The 22468-nt window shown below is 46.4% G+C and overlaps 1 protein-coding gene across 3 annotated transcripts in view; it reads left to right on the top strand.

The window, feature by feature from the left end:
• The window catches only part of ADTRP (androgen-dependent TFPI-regulating protein), a 67234-nt gene that overhangs the window by 31727 nt on the left and 13039 nt on the right, over window positions 1-22468 (top strand). For all 3 annotated transcript variants that reach the window (XM_010835876.1, XM_010835874.1, XM_010835875.1), the window contains one exon: window positions 10443-10558. In XM_010835876.1, coding sequence (XP_010834178.1) covers window positions 10443-10558 — 116 coding nt within the window. The remainder of the gene's footprint in view (window positions 1-10442; window positions 10559-22468) is intronic.

Genomic DNA, 22468 nt, shown 5'->3' with positions numbered 1-22468 from the left:
TGGCTCAGCACCTCCTGACTTCCTGCAGGGCTGCAGGGAGGGTGACCCATCTTTACTGAGTCTGTAGTTTAGTTGCCATCATGTGGGCACCCAGAGGTTGTTCGCAGGAGTCACATTTTCTTACAGGTGCTCCTGTGACCCACAACATACTGGTTTTCAGGATTTGGAGTGCCATCTATAGCTTCCCTGGTGGCTCAGTGGTAAAGAATCTGCCTGGAATGCAGTGAGTACAGGAGACGCATGTTCAATCCCTGGGTGGGGCAGATCCCTTGGATGAAGGCATGGCAACCCACTCCAGTGTTCTTTCTTGCCTGGAGAATCCCATGGACAGAGGAGCCTGGCGGAATACAGTCCATAGGGTCGCAAAAAATCGGATGTGACTACAGCAACTTAGCACACGTGCACGCACTATAGCCATGACAAAGGGTAAAGGTGGCCAGCCTGAAGTGGGGTTGACTCTGTGGCCCTGCTAACCACGGGCATAGCCTAATCTGCTGCTGCCAAGGCCAGCTGAGTCTAGCCTGTGGCTGTTGTCCTCTTGCTCTGCAACACTGACTGTCTTCCCAGGCTATGCAGAAGAACCCTTCTTTCTCTTCTGTCCCACTCTGCTGTTTCACTGATTCAAGCATTAATGCCATAGGTATTCAGTGGCCAGAGAGGTTAAGCCCCATGTTAGACACTGGAGGTCACCTGGAGACAGCCCTCCGCCTCGAGTTGTTTCCATCTCTGGAAGGTCTGGCTAGAATTGGGCGAATGAGATAGTGTGATGCTGTGATGCAGGTGAGCAGAGGGGTGATCCAGCCCTGCCAAGAAAGGCTGCCTGCTAGAGGTTCCGTTCTGCCCTGGAGGCTGTGATACCTACCCTGAGCCCTACAAGGGGAGAAGGTGGAGGGGGCTGAGGAAGGAGAGACACAAGTGTGTGTAATGTACCAGGGGTGAGAACGGGGACCGTGGGTGGAGGACAGTGTAGTCGGGGGGTAAGGGCCGGGTGAAGGTCATAGGAGAGGGGCTTCGCAGGGCAAGGAAGTCAGATGGGGCAGGCAACTGGATCAAGGCGAGCTTTGCAGGCCATGCTGCTGCTAAGTCATGTCAGTCGTGTCTGACTCTGTGCGACCCCATAAACGGCAGCCTACCAGGGTCCGCCGTCCCTGGGATTCTCCAGGCAAGAACACTTGAGTGGGTTGCCATTTCCTTCTCCAATGCATGAAAGTGAAAAGTGAAAGTGAAGTCACTCAGTCATGTCCAACTCAGCGACCCCATGGACTGAAGCCTACTGGGCTCCTCCATCCATGGGATTTTCCAGGCAAGAGTACTGGAGTGGGTTGCCATTGCCTTCTCCATTGCAGGCCATATTAGGGGTTTAATTCTTTGTGACACACAGGTTCCAATGAAGAAAATCAGTCAAAAAGTATGATTTGATCAGAGGGTGAAAGGGAGTCCTGAAAAAAAATAAGAGGTAAGAGCTTTGACCTTAAATTGTTTATAATCTAATTGAGAATAGAAGAAAAATACATGAAATCAACAGTGTAAAAATGAAAACTGAATATAATTAAGCACAGAAGAGCCTGATGTAAACCGAAAGAGCTGCAGGAGGGGCAGCGAGAGTCCGCATCTCAGGCAGAAGCAGGATGCGTCAGGGGTGGAACACGCCTGTGACTTGGGCCCCAGAGGTGGCAGAAAGGGCTGGCCGCTCAGCTCTGAGAGGCAGGATGGTTTCTGTGGTGAGGCTGCTTACTTGCAATAAAAGAATGTCAGCACCACCACTGACTCTGAATTCCTGCAAGCCTTTAGATCTCTGCGTCATCAACAGTGTATAATACCTACACTCTAGGGTCTAAGCAGAGAAGGAAACACTGGCTGTTGTCTGACTCACAGAGTGAAAGCCCACAAAAGCACTCGTGGGAGAGATGTTTTTTCTGGAGTCCCTCTATCGCTCAGAAGCCTAGGTAATCGTACAGTGTTATCCCCTTACTGGCAGAGTCCCCTTCAAAGTATGTTTTATTATTTTGCCTCCAGATTGTATCAGATTGTATCATTTTAGGGTGCTGAGGTCTCTGAAATGTTTTGCTATGGGGACACTGGGGAGGCCGGTGCACTATTACTTCAGTCAGTCATTTCAGTCACTCAGTCATGTCCAACTCTTTGCAACCCCAAGAACTGCAGCACACCAGGCTTCCCTGTCCATCACCAACTCCCAGAGCTTGCCCAAATTCATGTCCTTCAAGTCATTGATGCCATCCAACCATCTCATGCTTGGTCGTCCCCTTCTCCTCCTGCCTTCAATCTTTCCCAGCATCAGGGTCTTTTCAAATGAGTCAGTTCTTCACATCAGCTTCAACATCAGTCCTTCTAATCTATATTCAGGACTGATTTCCTTTAGGATTGACTGATTTGATTTCCTTGCTGTCCAAGGGACTCTCAAGAATCTTTAACACCACAGTTCAAAGACATCAATTCTTCGGCGCTCAGCTTTCTTTATGGTCCAATTCTCACATCCATACATGACTCCTGGAAAACCATAGCTTTGACTAGACAGACCTTTATTGGCAAAGTAATGTCTCTGCTTTTCAATATGTTGTCTAGGTTTCTCAGAGTTTTTCTTCCAAGGAGTAAGCATCTTATAATTGCATGTCTGCAGTCACCATCTGCAGTGATTTTGGAGCCCAAAAAAATTAACTTCTGTCACTGTTTCCATTGTTTCCCCACCTATTTGCCATGAAGTGATGACATGAAGATGCCATGATCTTAGTTTTCTGAATGTTGAGCTTTAAGCCAGCTTTTTCACTCTCCTCTTTCACCTTCATCAGGAGGCTCTTTAGTTCCTCTTCACAATAAAATGCAACAGAAAAAAGTTCTTTGAGGCCTAATTACTAGTGAAAAAGCTTAATTTCCCCTAGAAAAGGAACTGTACATGTTCTTTCTTTTCATTCTGGCTCTTGAATGGAACTGCTAAGTTTGAATCTCGACCACAGCAGTCCAGCAAACCTCTGGCAGGCGCGTTCCTGTTTCAGTCTTCTGGGTCCTCATGACCTTTCACATCTTCTCATGTTAATGTGTGTGCTTTTGGTTGGGAGGCATCTCAAAGGTGTGTGGGTCTGACTGAGAGGGAAGAATTGAGAAAAGAGTTAGGTAGATGAGAAGAGGGAGGAGTTCTAGAGAAGGAAACAGAATGGAACACAATAATGAGGAGCTGGGGTTGAGTGGAAGCCTGTGGAGATACTGTGGGAAATTCGAGAGACAGACGAGGTCAGAGGAGTGGACAGTGGGCTGAGGCAACAGGGAGCCACAGAAGTAACACGAAACTTGCCTTAAGAGGTTTGGTCTAATTGCAATGTTGAGTATGTACCAAAATAGGAGAAAGTGAGCGAGGTGAAACTGGGGAAGATAAAAGGAATAGGAGGCCATGGGAAACATCTGAGGGGGGAAGTGAATCAAGTTTGGATTGAGAAGGAAAAGAAATGAGTCACTGATTACAGCTGGTGTCTGGGGTGTTATTATTGCTGGAAAGAGTCAGCTTAGAAGAAGGGGTTTGGGTGCTTTGGAGAGGCAGGGACAGAGAGGAGGAGAACAGGAAGAGGCAGGTATATTCCTGACTGCAGCGTCCTAAGAGCCCAGATCTTTCTTTTGTCTCTTCCTTAACTGGATAGAATCTAAATGGGCACTCCTTCACCAGGCTGGACACCATCAGAGCCAACTAGCTTCCTATTTATAGAAGAATGCTGCTTTGAAATGTTGGCTAAACTACTTATTAACCCGAAGGACAATAGCATAGTAAGTAAAGAATCACTTAGAAAGTTCAGAAGATTCAGAAAGTTATCTTTTAACCACCTGCTCAAGTCACATACAAGTTCATAAATAATGGCATGCTTTTCTTCCTCAGCCCAATGGAGCATTCATTTCACTTTCCAGGTCCGTAAGACTATTCACATTGCTCCCAACATTTTATTAGGAATATTTTTAAACATAAAGCACAGCTGAAAGAATTTTATAGAGAACACCTGTAACCTGCCTGATAGGTCCTACTATTAATAGTTTACTGTATTTGCTTTGTCATAAACCTATGCATCTATCTATCCACCAACTCATCTTATTTTTGGTGCAGTTCAGTTCAGTTCAGTCAGTCAGTCATGCCCAGCTCTTTGCAACCCCATGAACAGCAACACACCAGGCCTCCCTGTCCATCAGCAACTCCCAGAGTCCACCCAAACCCATGTCCATTGTGTCAGTGATGCCATCCAACCATCTCATTCTCCGTTGTCCCCAGAGTAAACTGCAAACATTACTACTCTTCTGCAATAAATAAAACTATTGTTTTTTAACTTCTGTTCTCTGAAATTTTACCCAACTGGGCTGTGTCAGCCCACCTAGGTAGACTCTGAAGATCAAAGAGAAGCATTTAGCTCTTTTCATGGGTGGCTTATCTTCGCAGTCCCTCATACCCAAGCACTGACTCTTTGATTACAGTTCAGTCGCTCAGTCGTGTCCAACTCTTTGTGACCCCATGAATCACAGCACGCCAGGCCTCCCTGTCCATCACCAACTCCCGGAGTTCACTCAGACTCACGTCCATCGAGTCAGTGATGCCATCCAGCCATCTCATCCTCTGTCATCCCCTTCTCCTCCTGCCCTCAATCTTTCTCAGCATTGGGGTCTTTTCCAATGAGTCAACTCTTCGTATGAGGTGGCCAAAGTACTGGAGTTTCAGCTTTAGCATCATTCCTTCCAAAGAAACCCCAGGGCTTATCTCCTTTAGAATGGACTGGTTGGATCTCCTTGCAGTCCAAAGGACTCTCAAGAGTCTTCTCCAACACTACAGTTCAAAAGCAGCAATTCTTCGGTGCTCAGCTTTCTTCACAGTCCAACTCTCACATCCATGCATGACCACAGGAAAAACCATAGCCTTAACTAGACTGACCTTTGTTGGCAAAGTAATGTCTCTGCTTTTGAATATGCTATCTAGCTTGGTCATAACTTTCCTTCCAAGGAGTAAGCGTCTTTTAATTTCATGGCTGCAGTCACCATCTGCAGTCATTTTGGAGTCCCCAAAAATAAAGTCTGACACTGTTTCCACTGTTCCCCCATCTATTTCCCAAGAAGTGATGGGACCAGATGCCATGATCTTCATTTTCTGAATGTTGAGCTTTAAGCCAACTTTTTCACCCTCCACTTTCACTTTCATCAAGAGGCTGTTTAGTTCCTCTTCACTTTCTGCCATAAGGGTGGTGTCATCTGCATATCTGAGGTTATTGATATTTCTCCCGGCAATCTTGATTCCAGCTTGTGTTTCTTCCAGCCCAGCGTTTCTCATGATGTACTCTGCATATAAGTTAAATAAGCAGGGTAACAATATACAGCCTTGACGTACTCCTTTTCCTATTTGGAACCAGTCTGTTGTTCCATGTCCAGTTCTAACTGTTGCTTCCTGACCTGCATACAGATTTCTCAAGAGGCAGGTCAGGTGGTCTGGTATTCCCATCTCTTTAGAATTTTCAAGTTTGTGCTGATTCACACAGTCAAAGGCTTTGGCATAGTCGATAAAGCAGAAGTAGATGTTTTTCTGGAACTGTCTTGCTTTTTCCATGATCCTGTGGATGTTGGAAATTTGATCTCTGCTTCCTCTGCCTTTTCTAAAACCAGCTTGAACATCTGGAAGTTCACGGTTCACATATTGCTGAAGCCTGGCTTGGAGAATTTTGAGCATTACTTTACTAGCATGTGAGATGAGTGCAATTGTGCGGTAGTTTGAGCTTTCTTTGGCATTGCCTTTCTTTGGGATTAGAATCAAAACTGCCCTTTTCCAGTCCTGTGGCCAGTGCTGAGTTTTCCAAATTTGCTGGCATATTGAGTGCAGCACTTTCACAGCATCACCTTTCAGGATTTGAAATAGCTCAACTGGAATTCCATCACCTCCACTAGCTTTGTTCGTAGTGATGCTTTCTAAGGCCCACTTGACTTCACATTCTGGGATGTCTGGCTCTAGGTGAGTGATCACACCATCATGATTATCTGGGTCGTGAAGCTCTTTTTTGTACAGTTCTTCTGTGTATTCTTGCCTCCTCTTCTTAATATCTTCTGCTTCTGTTAGGTCCATACCATTTAGTAGTGCCTAATCTGTGCCCTTGGAGAGGGCAATGGCAACCCACTCCAGTACTCTTGCCTGGAAAATCCCATGGATGGAGGAGCCTGGTAGGCTTCAGTCCATGGGGTCTTGAAGAGTCAGACATGACTGAGCGACTTCACTTTTACTTTTCACTTTCATGTACTGGAGAAGGAAATGGCAACCCACTCCAGTGTTCTTGCCTGGAGAATCCCAGGGACGGCAGAGCCTGGCGGGCTGCCATCTACGGGTCCCGCAGAATCGGACACGACTGAAGTGACTTAGCAGTAGCAGTAGCAGTAATCTGTGCCCTTGAGTTCCTAGTAAGTAGAAAAGGGAATTTTTACAAACCCAGTTATCTTCCATAAACTCTCGTATTTGATATGGAAAAGACTCCTGGTGGAAGAGTGAAAAAAAGTCCCTAAGATAAATAAGTAATATAACCTATGTCTACATACCTAGATTGCCATCTATGCAGCAAAACTGCACCTTTAGTAACATAAGGGCCACAGAGAATACAGATGGTTTCTGCTTTTGGATACAAAATATTCCCAGAAAGACCATCACCCCTGTCCCAAACTGTGGGATTTAGAGGCAGAAACTACAGTGAGAGAAGCTGGTGAGGAGTGAGGTCAAGTTTTTTAGCTGGCAAATGGATATTACCAAAACCAGAGATTGCCTTACTAAGATTTACAAAGCAACCATTTACTGTGTGTGTTTCACCGTGCGTAGTTTTCAAGCTTAAGGAACATGATCTGCCACTGTAATAACAAGCCCGGGTACAATGGTGTTCTATTAAGATTTGTTTTGCCTCCATCTTCATGTCTATTGTTTTATTTATGTTTACATTTTAATTGATGTTTTGACCATGTGGTTGCCTTGAGGAGATTTTGTGAAGGCTTCCATTTTGAAACACATTTTAAAAATAATATATTTAATGTACAGTAAGCAAAAATTTCTTGTGTATGTACCCAGAAGTAAAATCTTACTGGTGCACTAAAACTTCATTTTAAATGTCTATCCATTAGTATGATAAACAAACCAAAGACATGATCTTAGAGTCTCGAGAGAAAGAACCTCAGTTTGGGGAGAGCCAATAGAAGGAACTAATTCTCAGATCCAAGTGCTGCCGAACAGAGAGGAAGGAGGGAGAAGACTGAAGCAAATGTGAACTGGGCAATGTTGCATCAGCTCAGGACAAGGAACAGCACATGGAGGAAAAAGCCTCTCGATGACCAGTCTGAGAAGGTGGAGGCTTCTCAGACTGGTCAGCTCAGTCTGGTTGACTGAGTCGGTCAACTCAACCTAAGTTGGTCAACTCAACCTAAGGGCTGGTGTCATAAGGAAATGAAATAGAGGAAAGAGGCAGAGAACTGACTTTAAAATGTTATTGTCTGATTTTTAAAATGTCTCGGCTCTCTGAGTTTCTTTCGCTGAAAACAATCAAGTGCTCTTGGATCCCCAAAAATCTTGGAGATAAGTGTGTGGCTATCCTAGCCTTCCAAAGGAGGGAGATTTGTCACCTCTGTGGGTAATCTGAGTGATCAAGACTTGGGTCTTTCTCAATAGTCAGGGAAATGCATCCTGTTTTAATTTGAGCCTCAGACGCAGGGAAGCTATTTAGAGCAGCTACTTGTCTACTATGAAGTTAGTAAAACTAAGTGCTCGTTACTTTCCGTGTTGCCATTCCTATAACCTTACAGGAATTCTCCATAGGCTGGTCAATTTTAGTACTTATCTGCAAGGCTACTTTGCAACCACAGACTCTGAAGTGCAATTATTATATGATACTTAAATCAGTTTTTCATGCTTATGTTTCTGTCTCCAAGATGTTCAGATGGAAGTAGGTATCACACAAAGGACAGAAGGAAAGGTGTAACTTAGTAGGAAAAGATGAAAAGAAAGAACAACACTTGCCTTTTAACCAATGCTCTTGGAATGAGGTATTTAAATAAAAATCGACTGAAATGATGGCTCAGTTGACGAGGAAAGATAGCTTCCTCCCATCCCCTCTGTTTACGCATACTATTGTTGCAGCCCATGATGTTTTGTTTACTTTGGAAGGAAATATTTTTCCCCCTCAGAGATAATTAATTTTTGTCAGCTTCACTGTTTATAAGGGAAACTGAGAAACTGTTAATTGAAATACAGAATGAGTCACTGTTTTCAGTAATTTTTGGCAGCATTCTAATTTGTGTCAATCCCAGCCCAATTATTAGATTTTTTGGAAGCAGAAAGCATATTTGATTTTTCTCTTACTAAATTTTTCTCCTGTTTTTTTCAAAAATATGTGCTGCCTGACAAAGGTTATGTAATTTATGTCAACGTGAGGTGAAATGCCAGTACCTGCGGAACACCAGGAGGTTTATGGCGTCACACCTGGCTCTTCGCACTGGCTCAATATTTAGAAAGCTCACAGAATACAATCTTCCTCTTTTCCACACTCCTACCCCTCAGCCCTGATCAAACAATGTGATTCTTTTAAAGACCTTTTAGCTGGTATTAAGCCACAGTATATGGCCCATCACTCATGACATCCCTGAAGTAAACTTCCCAGAAGCCATCAGGGAGAACTCATTTGGAAATTCAATTGAATGTCGCTTGCAAAGGGCAGGCTCCTAGAAGAGGCGACCAGTCATGCATTCCTGAGTTATTTGTCATAAAAGCATTAATCACTGTGAACTCATTTGCTCCCGATGCAAACTCGCCACACTGTAGCACAGGAATTCTGTTCCAAGCGATCATTAACGTAGAGAACAGAAGCTGCTGACTGTGGGCAGGGATAATAAACTCTGTCAGATCAGTGGCCAGTATAATGGGACTGTTCATGGTTCCTAATAGAAGTCGGACCTTCCTGACGGAGTGAAGGTGGAGCAGAGAGGCAGGCAGCTCCCCTGGGCAGACAGCCCCATCTCTGGCCTGCTGGAGGATGAAAGGAGCATCAGTGTCGGTCACAGAGCATTGCTAGGGCTCTGAGGTGGCCATCGCTGGGAGCACGGGCAGCAGCTATGGGTTGGGGAGGGACCCGTGGAGACGCAACCACACTCCAGCCGGTCGCCGGCCGCAGGCAAGGTTGCCGTCGGACGTCTGGCGCTGTGGACATCCCAGAACCTTGAACTCACCCCACTCCACGCTGGGTCACCACTGACAGGGAGGATGGCAATCACAGGGACGATAGCACAGCCGGGCACGGGAGCATGTGACGCGGCTCTGTGACATTCCTAAGCCCCGGCCACTGCTGTGATTGAGGTGCTGACACGGCTGTCCCGGGGCTCAGCAGTGGGGCTCGGTGGCTTCCAAGAGCTGAGGGAACTGGGGAGAAGGGATGGAAGAGGGATGCTCGCTTTAAACATAAAAAGTGTAAAGTACTAACACTGCGAGATATTTGCCAATAAGCACAGAGTATCACAGCGGAACTGAATCAACGCGTTTAATAGATGAAAGGACATTGCCAATAGACTCCAGTCACCTCTCCCAGATGAGTTCCCAGAAACCAGAGCGGAGTGGGACACGCCAGTCTGTGCCAGAAAACACCACTCATCCTCGATTACGTTGTTTACTAAAACCTAGTGTTCAAGAGTTTGAAAGACGTGAGAAAACAGATGGTTATAAAGGAGGAGGTGAAGCAGGGAAAGCGCCGCGAGAGTTTTCAGAGGAGCCTCTCCCCACCCCCTGCCCAGCACCCATCACCGTCAGCAGGACCGTCCCACGGAACTAGGCACCCCACAGCGGGCAGAGATGGGCTGATGGCTTCTCGGCCTCTCCCCCACAGAGCCGACGAACCTGCGCCGAGAGTGCTAGACTCCACGGCACGGGGTATAAATGCAGCGGCACTGGGGGAGCGAAACCAGCAAGAGGGAAATTCAGAGACAGCGGCGTGGAAGACTGCGCTGGCTGTGAACAGCGTGGACGAGATGAACCCGGGGGTGGGGGTGGGGTTCACACAGACTGTCGAGGCATGAACAGGAGTGTGAAGGGGGAGCAGCATGCTGAGTGCAAAGAGGGAAGGAAGCAGCCTGGTTCGGTGACGGAGTGTTGCATATGCGTGTGTGTGTGTGTGTGTGTGTGTTAAGATAGTGGAGCAGCAGGCAATACGCAAGACCAGAAGGGTGGTCGCGTGTTACAAAGAGCCTTGGTAGCCAGACAGAGGAGTCCGGATCAATGTGGTGGGCAGTAGAGACCCGCTGTAAGCCCTTGGCCTCTGAGGAGCAGAGCCAAGCCAAGTTCTGGAAAGTTTCATCTGGTGTCTGTGTAGGAGGGGAGACTGGAGGGGAAGAGAGAATTGGGGGCGCTGGGGGCAGCTGGGGCGCCCTGACTTGACTAGCTCTCACCGTTCCTCCTGCAGCACACGTTCATCCTGCCCTTCTCACTAGTTGAGGTCATCCTCAGACCACACTGCTACCCACTGAGGAAGAAAGGACTCACTCTGTTGGCCGCTGCTTGCCTCGCCTATGTCAGCAGGTAAGACTGGCAGAGAGAAAAATCAACTTGGACTGGTCATTCCAGACTCTGAGGAATATTCCAGAAGCAGCACACTGTTCTATAAGCGTGCCTTCATCTTGGGATAGCAGGGATTTCACCATCTTCTAATTTGCAAGAAAAAATGAATCTTATTGCTTGCTTTTGCTGCTCGTGGAAACATCACTTGCCCAAGAATATGTAGGTATGCGTGCGTGCACACACAGCAGGTCACGAGCTCTCCCAACCCCTCGTGAAGAATTCATCTTTGTAAAGCTATGCATGTTACTTTCCCTAGGAAAACATTGATCTTTGGTTCCATCTGTAATTAAAATGTTTGAATGCTTGAATGACCTAGGGCACCTAAACATATTCCATCTGAAAAGTCATTTGACAGATTGAGGGGCCGAGGTTTGTTCCATCCATCTTGCCTGGATCACCATGGGCTTATTTGCATCAACATCTGGCACTTGAGCACCGAGAGGGCATTTGGGCAACTGCCCAGGGGCTTGCAGAACAGCCTAGCTGGAGGCCTGGGAGATAATATAAGGAGCTGGCCTAGATTTCATCATTCAGCCACCTGGCGACACTAATTCTCAGAAATTTTGCCCAATGTCTGTAATCAAGGGAAAGTGCTTGGCCACGCACCGGTAACTGGAAACCCCCCTTTCCATTCCACAGCCTTCTCATCCACGGCCAAGCTCTGGCTCTACTGGGAGGGGCTTACCAAGGAAAATACCTGCAGATTGCATGTAAATCATGGTGTTCCTACGTTAGCCTCGACTCACCTGAGCTTTTCACATCTGCCAATTTGGCTAACTCCCCAACCCCCACTGGGGGAAAGTTTCACCCAGGGCAGTGTTCTGGTAGAGACAAAAGCCTGGGAGAGAACACAGTCCACAGGACTTGGTCTCCAGCAGCTCCTGCTTCCCCAGCCTTTGTCTTAGAGCCGTAACCTTTATGCCCAGAACTCAGGTGCTGGTTCCTCGATAGCCTTCCCTTCCCTTTTGCAAGATATGCTCCTCCTGCACTTCTGCAGCCTTCTTTCCCTGAGGGCAAAGTCCCTTCAGGTTTCTCCTTTCCCTAAGAAATCACTTGCTCAGTAAATCCACCCCAGCTCTCCATTGACCTACACTGTTCACTAGCCTGGGCCTCTGCCTTTTAACAAAGGACAGTTTGAGAGAATAAAGCATAAACTGGGGACCTGCTGGTAGCTGAGGTCTGGAGCACGGTGTCGAGGAGGATTCTGGGACCCTAAAAGAGTTGTGCTATCATCTAGCAATATCTGCCAATAGCATGTGATTGGAGAGTGGTGTTGGAGAAGACTCTTGAGAGTCCCTTGGACTGCAAGGAGATCCAATCAGTCCATTCTAAGGGAGATCAGTCCTGGGTGTTCATTGGAAGGACTGATGCTAAAGCTGAAATGCCAATACTTTGGCCACATCATGCAAAGAGTTGACTCATTGGAAAAGACTCTGATGCTGGGAGGGATTGGGGGCAGGAGGAGAAGAGGATGACAGAGGATGAGATGGCTGGATGGCGTCACCGAGTTGATGGACATGAGTTTGGGTGAACTCCGGGACTTGGTGATGGACAGGGAGGCCTGGTGTGCTGCGATTCATGGGGGTCGCAAAGAGTCGGACACGACTGAGCGACTGAACTGAACTGAACTGGAGAGTGGTGGGACATGTGCTGTGTATTTTCCAAGCCTGGCTTAACCAAAGAAATAAATCCCTAACTACAGAATATCTAGGACCTGGGGTGGGGTAAGCATACGCATAAAAGATACATTTTTTCCTCTTGTGTGTGTTGAGAAGAAGCAGGATGGTAGCTGGTTGATTACGCACATGCATTTCCATACTGGTCTTTTTTTTTTTTTTTTGGTGGACTTTCAGCTGATTTTATTCTTTCTTGCCAAGGGTAACTTTTAGACTTTGTATATAAGATAGCATTTTTGGTTTATTAATTTTTTTCTGCCTAAGGACTTGGGGGTTGATAATCAATCCTCATATCTACCCTCACTCTTTCTCCTCAGAAACCAAGGAGGTCAAAGAGCACCTGAGGCCACTGGTATTTAGAGAAAACTGTGATGCCTGTAAAGATGAAATGCAATGGTCAAGAGGGTTTGGCTCATAGCTGCCCGGGCATGTACTCTGACATGCAGGGAACGTGGGTGTTGGAGAAAGGAGGTATAACAAGAAGGCACTTATTCCTCAATGCCAGGCATTGAGCAAAAGGTATGAGGACACGCAGATGTACAAGATACCAGGTTGCCTTCAAGAACTGCCCGAGACAGAGAAAGGAAAAGAGACGATGGTCAAACAGGGTGATGAGACTCTCAGAGGGATAAGCACAGGGTGCTGGAGAATGTCGAGGACTGGCTTCTCAAGGGAGGCGGTGTCTGACGTTAAGTCAACAGCGATGTGGAAAAGAGAGTCAGGCAGAGGGAAGGGCATACCCGAAAGGCTAGAGGAGCTGAGGGCATGGCTGAACTGGAAGACAGGGAGGAATTAGATCAAGAATTCACATCAGTGGGTTCAGACTTCTGAACGGAGGGGGTTTTCTCTGTGAAAGTTTTCACAGACAGGTGGAAGAAAGATGATTCTGGCTGAAAAGTGTGTAAATTAAAGAGGAACAAGACAGGGAAGTCAGTTTGTGGCATTTGCAGTAACTCTGGAGAGTTGATGTTGGCTTACAGATGATGATATCAATCAGTCCGCAAACAGAATCAGAGAGGGTGGGTGATGGAAGGCTCAGCGGGTTAAATGACATGGCCAAGGTCACATGGCGAGGGAAAATCAAAGCTGAGACTTAAATCAAGGACTTTCAAATCCAGTTCTCTTTTCAGTGTATTCAGATGGCCAAGTATTTTGTTCACTCCCTGTTTGGGGCTTCCCTGGCAGTTCAGATGGTAAAGAATTTGCCTGCAATGTGGGATACCCAGGTTCGACCCCTGAGTCTGGAAGATCCCCTGGAGAATGGCAACCCACTCCAGTATTCTTGCCTGGAGAATCCCACGGACAGAGAAGCCTGGACTAACACGGTGTAAAATATACGCTACTAAATGCTGGAGGGGTGAGAATGCAAACAATCTTACCATCATCTCTAGAGTCTAAAAGCTTGCATGAAGTCCTTCTCAGGTCTGTGCTCAAACTGTACGTTACAGCGAAATAATAGAGCAAATGAAGGGAAGGGACGGAGCCTTATCACCAGCAGGAATGTAGGCAAGTGGACCCTGACAGGGAGTTGAAGTGTTTTGGGATTTGGGTTTTCTTATTATTAATGAGGGGCTTCCCAGGTGGCTCACTGGTAAGCAAGCTGCCTGCCAATGCAAGAGATGGGAGTTCGACCCCTGGGTTGGGAAGATCCTCTGGAGAAGGAAATAGCAACCTGCTCCAGTATTCTTGCCGGGGAAATCCCACGGACAGAGGAGCCTGGTGGGTTACAGTCCATGAGGTCATGAAAGAGAGGACACAATTTAGTGATGAAACAACAACAACTCGTTAAGGAAGTACAAAATCAGCACTCTGGCCCGTAGGCCTCATTTTTGCTGGAGTGCACCAAAGGCACCTGTATACCGGCTTTATACGCTGCCCTCCTTCTTGACAGCTCCCCACTCTGGCTGTTCCCTCACCAGAGGAGCTCAGACTCATTGCTGCCAGCTGCCTCCACCCTTACGTAACACCCTGGGGGCTACATGGGCCTTCTCGGCCACAGATGACCATCAACAAGTCCCACAGACTGTGGATATCCATGGAGATATTTTAGGGTCATTTGTCAGGCGTGTCCATTTGGATGCTCAAATAGGGAAACCACATAGCAGGAATGAGGTAAAGAATATGGTCCCGAGCCAGAGAGAGCGTGGGAAACCAACATGAGTCAAAAAAATGGAAACAGCCCTGACCCGGGGAAGCATTTCTCTGCTGAAACCATGTTACAATGACTTAAAAATAGTCCCCAAGACTATGGGGACGGCCTCCTATGTGGCACTTGCTTTTTTGTTATTTTTCAGATTGCAAAATTGGAGGGTTGACCCCGAAGAGGGAAAATAAAGCTTTGCAATGTAGTAATAACTGTAAATCTTTCATTTCCTTTGGAAAGCATTAGTCATGTATAAATATGGTAGCTCACTCACTCCACCCTTCTCTCTCACCCCGGAACACATCACCTAGCTCTCTGTGAGGCTGTGCTGAAGAGCAGGAAAACAGAAATGTTCCTACTGCTGGCTTTTATTCACTCTTTTATTGAACAAATATTTCCCCTAACACAGGACTGGTCCTGCTGGGGAAAGCAAAGCTATATAAGGCCAAGCCCCAGCCGGGAGGGGGTTTGTTCTTAATAAGTGGAGATGAGCCATGCATGCAAATTATAAGAACACAAGATGGGAAGTGATAAACTGTCATAACAAGTATGAGGAGCCAACAGGAACACAAGGAGGAAGCGGTTACGTCTGGCTGGGCCGTGTGGGAAGGACTTCATCAAAGGTGTCGTTGGATCTGGGCCCTCAAGGACTGGCTGGGTTGGAGCAGCAAAAAAAAAAAAAAATAGAAACTGAACAACACAGCACAATCGCAAAGCCAAGAGGACACAGATCCCATTAAAGCAATGGTTTCACTTTAGCCGGACCTACAAGTGAAAGAAACTAACAGGAAATGACCCTGAAACTGCCCGCTCACAGTCTTGCAGATGGCAGGCTGGAGGGTATAGACTACATGAGATGTGCCCGTTGCTGCTGTTTGTTTGCCGTGGCATTAGGAGTGAGAATTATAACTTGGCCAGAGAGTCAGGCTTTAAAAAAACTATCCTGACAACTGTACCTATAATGGATTGAAGCGGCAAGACGTGGAAAGCAAGAATCAAGCAATATCCAAACAAAAAGCCATCCAGAATGCTCTGAAGTCATCCAGTTCAGTCACAATGGTTTATTCTACATCCATGGATATTTCACAATTGCAGCGTCTGGACGCTTGGAACATCCTTCTGCAAGGGGTCTAGTCCTCCAAGACTGCCATCTCCGAGGGATCTTAACAACTCAGTGAGTGTTCACACATGGCCCTGTGTACACTGTCCTGAGCATTCCTCTCCCTCACAGACTGTAAAGTCACAGTACCCAACCTCTGGGATTCAACACCCCACTGGGACCTGCCTTAAGGTCAGCTTACCGCCCCCACCACTGTCCCGGCCCACACTGCCCCCGCCCATCAGTCTCCACTGTTGGCAGAAGTAGGATGCTGCTGCTGCTACTGCACCAGCCCCAGGCCAGTCTCCACTGTTGGCAGAAGTAGGATGCTGCTGCTGCTACTGCAGCAGCCCCAGCTGGCCTGCAGTGCGCCGACACCTTGCTCTTGATGGACCAGAAGTCTGCTGATGCAGTAGGTGTCTCTGCCAGGGTGTCAGGTGTTCCACGCCAGGCGCAAGTGTCACACAGCTGTGCAACTATACCCCAGCCTGGGGAGAGAGATCTGTAAAGTCACTGCTCAACTGCAGTTCTTACGGGGAAAGAAATGATTCCTATCTTCTGTTCTGTGCTCACTTGGGTGAGGGCCCAGAGCAGAGCTGTCTGGTCACTCCTAGTGTAATAACCCTCTAAGTTTCTGCACCCGTTTACACAGTTACACACATAGACATCTTCCCAGAGAAGACATTAGAAACTGCCAGAAGGGCGAACTGAGCTGAGTTCCAGGACCAGCCTCCATGTTATACACGCGCCAACAACCCTCTCCTACCCCTTCTACTGCACTGTGTAAATTCCCTCCCAGAGTCACTGTGACCCTTTCCTGAGATGTGACCTTAGTCCAGGACCATCTAGATGGCACCATTGTTTTACAGCCTACAAAGTTGGGGTCGGAATCCTAGCCTCATTTTCCACAGAAGAACTCCTTAGCCCTCATGTAAATTAATATAGGAAAATAAATATAAAGATGCCACACAGCTTCCCCTGTTATCAACATCTGGGGTCCAGGTCAGCCTGCATGCAAATTGAAGAGGAATGGAAATGGAGGGCTAGGCATGGAAATGAGTGTCTACACTTTTCATGCTTCCTGTGCAAATCTCAGTTCCTGTTCACCCAAAATGCCTGTTACAAAAGTGAGAGATAAGAAGAGGTTGAAAATGGATATAGCTGTACAATTAGGAACGAGGGACATACCTGAGACATATTGTTGGTGGAACAGAATGGGGTTTTATGGATTGATTGGTGTGTAGTAGGCTAATGAAAAGGAAAAATCAAGGAGAATACTCCGGATTTTCAGCTGGTGAACTGGGAAGATGGTGATTCCATTAAAAGATATGGAGACGTTAGAAAACAAATAGTTTTGGGGTACCACTCCAGTACTCTTGCCTGGAAAATCCCTTGGATGGAGGAGCCTGGAAGGCTGCAGTCCATGGGGTCACTGAGGGTCAGACACAACTGAGCAACTTCACTTTCACTTTTCACTTTCATGCATTGGAGAAGGAAATGGCAACCCACTCCAGTGTTCTTGCCTGGAGAATCCCAGGGACGGGGGAGCGTGGTGGGCTGCCATCTATGGGGTTGCACAGAGTCAGACATGACTGAAGTGACTTAGCAGCATAATGTTAAAAAGCCAATTTAAAAGCCCATATCTGGGTCCCATTCCAGAAGATTCTGGTTTAATTGGTTCAGGATATGTCCTGGGCATCAGAATTTTTAGAATGCCCAAGGCAACTCTGGACTCAGCCTGATGGCTCAGACGGTAAAGAATCTGCCTGCAATGCAGAAGACCTAGGTTCAATCACTGTGTCGGGAAAAGCCCCTGGAGAAAGGAATGGCTACCCACTCTAGTATTCTTGTCTGGAGAATTCCATGGACAGAGGAGACTGGTGGACTACATTTAGTCCATGGGGTCACAAAGAGTCGGACATGGCCGAGTGACTAATGCCCTAAAGACAACTCTAAATCTTCAATCAAAGATGAGCCACTTGTCTAGAGGAACTTGCAATTGGAAATGCAGATCTGGCAGTCTCCAAGGAGGTGGGACTGTGGAGATGCAGGAAGTGGAGCCCCGTGGTGGGATGAGGTTTCTCAAGAGAAGACAGAGGGAAGAGGAGGAAGTGGGCAGCAAAGGCTAAGAAAACACCCTCCTCTAAGGGGCAGAAGGGGCCGCAAAGTACCAAGAATGACCAGATGGTAGAAAACCAGGAACATGAAAGAACCCCATGGCCCTGAGGGAAGAGGAATCTTTGAGGCAGAAGGGAGCCTTCCAGCGAGGGTGGGCAACAGTTTTAAATGCTATGAAGAGGCTGCCACCCCCAACAACTCACATTAATGCTGGTATTTTAAACACCCACCCAGGTAAACTGTTTGTTTATCTAACACTCTAGCTTCACAGTTTCTTTTCACTCCTTTAAAAAAAATTTTTATTTATTTATTTATGTTTTTTGCTTCCCACCTAAGATTTATTTGAAAGTAAATCATGCAGGAAATTTATTTTTAGGGCACTAGTAGAACTTCACAACTTTATATTAAAAAAAATTTAACTCTTGTAGTTATTAAAGCTAGGAAAGTGAAAGTGTAGCTCAGTCATGTCTGACTCTTTGTGACTCCATGGACTGTAGCCCGCCAGGCTCCTCTGTCCATGGAATTCTCTAAGCAAGAATACTGGAGTGGGTTGCCATTTTCTTCTCCAGAGGATATTCCTGACACAGGGATCAAACCCTGGTCTCCTGTATAGCAGACGGATTCTTTACTGACTGAACCACCCGGGAAGCGATCATCCTTCGTATCTTGTCAGGAACAGAAACCCTGGACAGATAGGTGAACTGAGGCAGGAGTTTCGAAGTCAGTACCAGCTCCACCCCCATGCTAAGGAGTCACCAGGGAACAAGTTCTCAGGGGCATTTTCAGTGCAGGAAGTCCTCTGCTAACTTGTCGAATTTATTCACAAAATGTAAATGCAGACTGTGCTTGCTTTCTAGCATCAGATATAACTGTGACCCTCTCACAGGGTTACTTATGAAGTCTATGAAAACATGGAACCAGAGGATCCTACCATTCTGTTTATTCTGCTGGTCTCGAAAGATATGACGTGAGAATTAAAACGTTGAGAATTATATGCCTGCAGCCGACCAAACCCCTAGTTATCTACTAACCTCTAACCCAACAGACTTCCACTATTGATAAGACACAGAAAATACAAATTTCATGATCATCATTTGATGCTACAAGATTTAGGATGAGGAGATTATAAAAGATTAATGTTTGGCTACCGCTTTATGCCCTCCTAGCCTGACTCACATAGATTCACGTGGCAGACAGCTCCACATACAGTATTCTTTGCCGAACTGAGGGTCAGAAGCATTGACCTCTTCAAAGTATTAATAAAGTGAGCGGCTAATTAACTACTATTTGGAAGGCTACTGTTTACACTTCTGCGGTGTTCTTGCTGCGTCAGCAGCCAAGGCCTGCCTGTAGAAGCCACAGCGAACAGCAGTTAAAAGGAAACACTGGTGCTCGTGGTGCCCCCTCAACAGCCATTTATTTAAAAATAAGGAACTTGGGAAACAGATAACACATATCAGATAAAATCCCCATCCTCATAGAGCTCCCAGAAGCCCTGAAGGAAGACAGACAAATATGAGGGCAGGGTAAATTCATGGTCGGGGAAGCACACGGCATGGCAACCTAATCGGATGTGGGTTGTGGGAAGAATGGGCAGGAAACTTTTCCTGGAGAAATGAACTTTTAAGTTAGAATTCAAACGTGAGGAAGATTCAGCTAGGGACAGAGTAAGAAGTGTGTCCTTGGAAGGGTGAAGATCAGAGTTGTTCCAGAGATCATAGCAGGATGCAGAAGCTGCAGAGCTTGGTCCATTCAAGAAACAGAAATGGGTCCGTAACGGTCGGGCTGCGGATCTGAGGATGGGTGGGTGGACGGGTGGACAGGGCAGGGCCAGGTAGGCTGGGGGAGGAGTGTGGGCTTTTTCCTAAATCAACGTGGATCCCCTGGGAAGAGGGGGGAGTGCCGGGAATAGGTATTTTTCTTTTAGAGACATTATTGAGTTGCTGCGGTGTGGAAAGTAGATGGAACGGAGGATCCTGGATTGAAATCATGAAATGAGTGCCCTGCAGAAATACCTAAATAGGATTCCGTGGGATCAGATTGGCAGCTAGGAAGGACCTGGGACTTCCCTCATAGCTCAGCAAAGAATCTGCCTGCAATGCAGGAGACCTGAGTTCGATTCCTGGGTCGGCCCTGGAGAAGGAAATGGCAATCCATTGGAGTATTCTTTTGCCTTGAAAATCCCACGGACAGAGGAGCCTGACAGGCTGCAGCCCATGGCGTCACAAGAGTTGGACACGACTGAGCAACTAAACCATCACCACCACCCCCACCAGGGAGGACCTAACACTGACGGGGGGAAGACCAGGAGGGTTCAGCTGCATGCAGGCTGAGTGCCTTTCCCCTCCCCCACGCCTCCCAACTTCCGCCCTCTCCTTCCGCCTCTCCCTCCCTCTCTTTCTTCCCTTTTTACATATATTCTGGCAAGCCATAAAGAGGTAATAGCACCTGAGCATGACTATCTCTGCACTCAAGCCTCTCTGCGGACCGCCCTGCATTAAATTGACTGCCATCTCCCCTGACACTCTATTTGTATTTGCATTACTTTCCCCGCCATCAGTTATCACACTTATAACTTTCTCTGCACCTTCTCTGGGAAAGCACAGACTTCGTTAACTTACCTCAGGAAATTTCCTTTACAAACCTTACTCTGGAGGAAACAAAAAGTAAATAAACAGAAACTTTCCAGGCCTCTAGGAAAATGTCCTTATTTGTAGACTATCTTATGTAAATGTGCATGGAAACTAGGAAGCCCTAACTTCAACTCTAGGAAATAAACAAAGCAAGCAAATTAATGTAACCCGTTTGGAGTCTGTTTGGAGCTCCTCACCGACCCCAAACGCCTGGCCCTAGGTACTTGAGGGTATTTGCTTTCTGTCCCTAAAATGTTCCTTTCTGTCCCTTCCTCTGTCCTGTCATGCAGCCAGGCAGGAAAGAAGTGTCATGGGTGTCCTTCTAGAATGCACCCACGGGACACACGTGTCACAGAATTCCAGCATTAGTCATAGCGCTAATAACTGTTATTGTCCTGTTCCGAGGACATGAGAGCAGCATCTAGACAAGTCCAGGGCAGCAGAGCAACACCAGCAGGGCCAGAACGACACACACACAGCATGCAATTTACCATTTCGAGGACACCGTTTAGTGGCACTAAAGACATTCTCACTGCCGTGCACCCATCACCACTATCCTTTTCCAGAGTGCTTTTCTTCCCAAACTGAAGTTTGGTACTCCTCACACAGAAACTCCCCATTCCCTCCTCCCTCAGCCCCATTCTGCTTGGTCTATCCGTTTGATGACCCTAAGTACTTCATGTCAGTGGAATCACACAGTATTTTTCCCTTTGTGACTGGCTTATCTTACCTAGTATCCTCAAGTTCCATTCATGTTAGCACATGTCAGGATTTCCTCCCTTTTGAGGGTTACATAGGGCTTCCCCGGTGGCTCAGCAGTAAAGAATCTGCCTGCAATGCAGGAGACTTAAGAGATGTGGGTTTGATCCCTAGTCGGGAAGATCCCCTGGAGGAGGGCATGGCGACCCACTCCAGTATTCTTGCCTGGACAATCCCATGGACAGAGGAGCCTGGCGGGCTACAGTCCATAGGGTTGCAAAGAGTCGGACACAACTGAAATGACTTAGCACACATACATGCAAGGGTTGCATAATATTTCATTGTGTGTGTATACCTGAACCACACTTTATCTGTTCATCCTTAAATGGACACTTGGGTTGCTGTCATATTTTAATTATTGTGAGTAATGCTGGTATGAACATAGGAGTACAAATATCTCTGAGTCCTTGCTTTCAATTCTTTTGAGTCTGTGTCCAGAAGTTGGAATTGCTGGATCATATGGTAATTCTAGGTTTAATTTTTTTCAGGAACTGCCATACGGATAGCAGTTACACCATTTTACATTCCTGTCAACAACAGTGCCCAGGGGTTCCAATTTCTGCACATTCTCTTCAACACTCGATGTTTTTTCTTTCTTCTTTTTTTTTTTTTTATAGAAGACAGTCTAATGAGTATGAAGGTAGTATCTGACTGCAGTTTTAATTCATATTTCCCTAATGATTAGTGACACTGAGCACCTTTTCCTGTATTTGCTGGCCATGTGTATATCTTCTTTATAGAAAGATCTATTCAAATCCTTTTTCCATTTTTCATTGGATTTTTTATTTCCTGTTGAGTTCTAAGAGTTCTTTATATATTTGCATATTCTGGATAACAATCTTGTATCAGATGCATGATTTGTAAATATTTTCCCCATTCTGTAAGTTGCCTTTTATATCCTGTTGCTTGTGTCCTTTGATACGTAGAGATGAACTTCTGTTCACCTCCCTCACCTCACCCTAGGCCTGGCCCTGATATTAGGCCTTCTCTCTTCCAACAAAGCATTTGACGAAGTATTTGAAACAACCAAGAACGCTTGGGTTCTAAAAATTGAATTAAGTGCATAATTTTCATTCCTCCATCTGAACTCCTATGACACCCTGGGATATCCAAATCTGAACATCGTTTCTGAAGCATAAGCTAGGCTGTGCTAAGTTTTACAAGGGATGAATAGCCATAAAGAAATTGCTGAGGCATGCCCACTGTGCCATCCCTCGGAGAAGAGAAGCTTTTAAATTATTATAGAATGATTATGATATGCCAGACGCTGGTGTGTGTAATTTGCATGTGTTAAATTAACGCCCTTAATCTTTACAATAGCCTTATAAGGTGTATGCCCTGTGCATCCCCACTTTACACAGAGCTTAGGGGGAGAGGAAGCTTAATAAATTAGTGAAGGCAGCGTGGCTAGTAGGAAGCAGAGCTAGGATCTGAATCACAGAA

Source organism: Bison bison, unplaced genomic scaffold (genome assembly GCF_000754665.1).
Source record: "Bison bison bison isolate TAMUID 2011002044 unplaced genomic scaffold, Bison_UMD1.0 scf7180017864053, whole genome shotgun sequence".
In the NCBI taxonomy this organism is placed as follows: domain Eukaryota; kingdom Metazoa; phylum Chordata; class Mammalia; order Artiodactyla; family Bovidae; genus Bison; species Bison bison.
The sequence above is the reverse complement of the archived record's forward strand: the minus strand, read 5'-3'. Positions and strand labels throughout refer to the sequence as shown.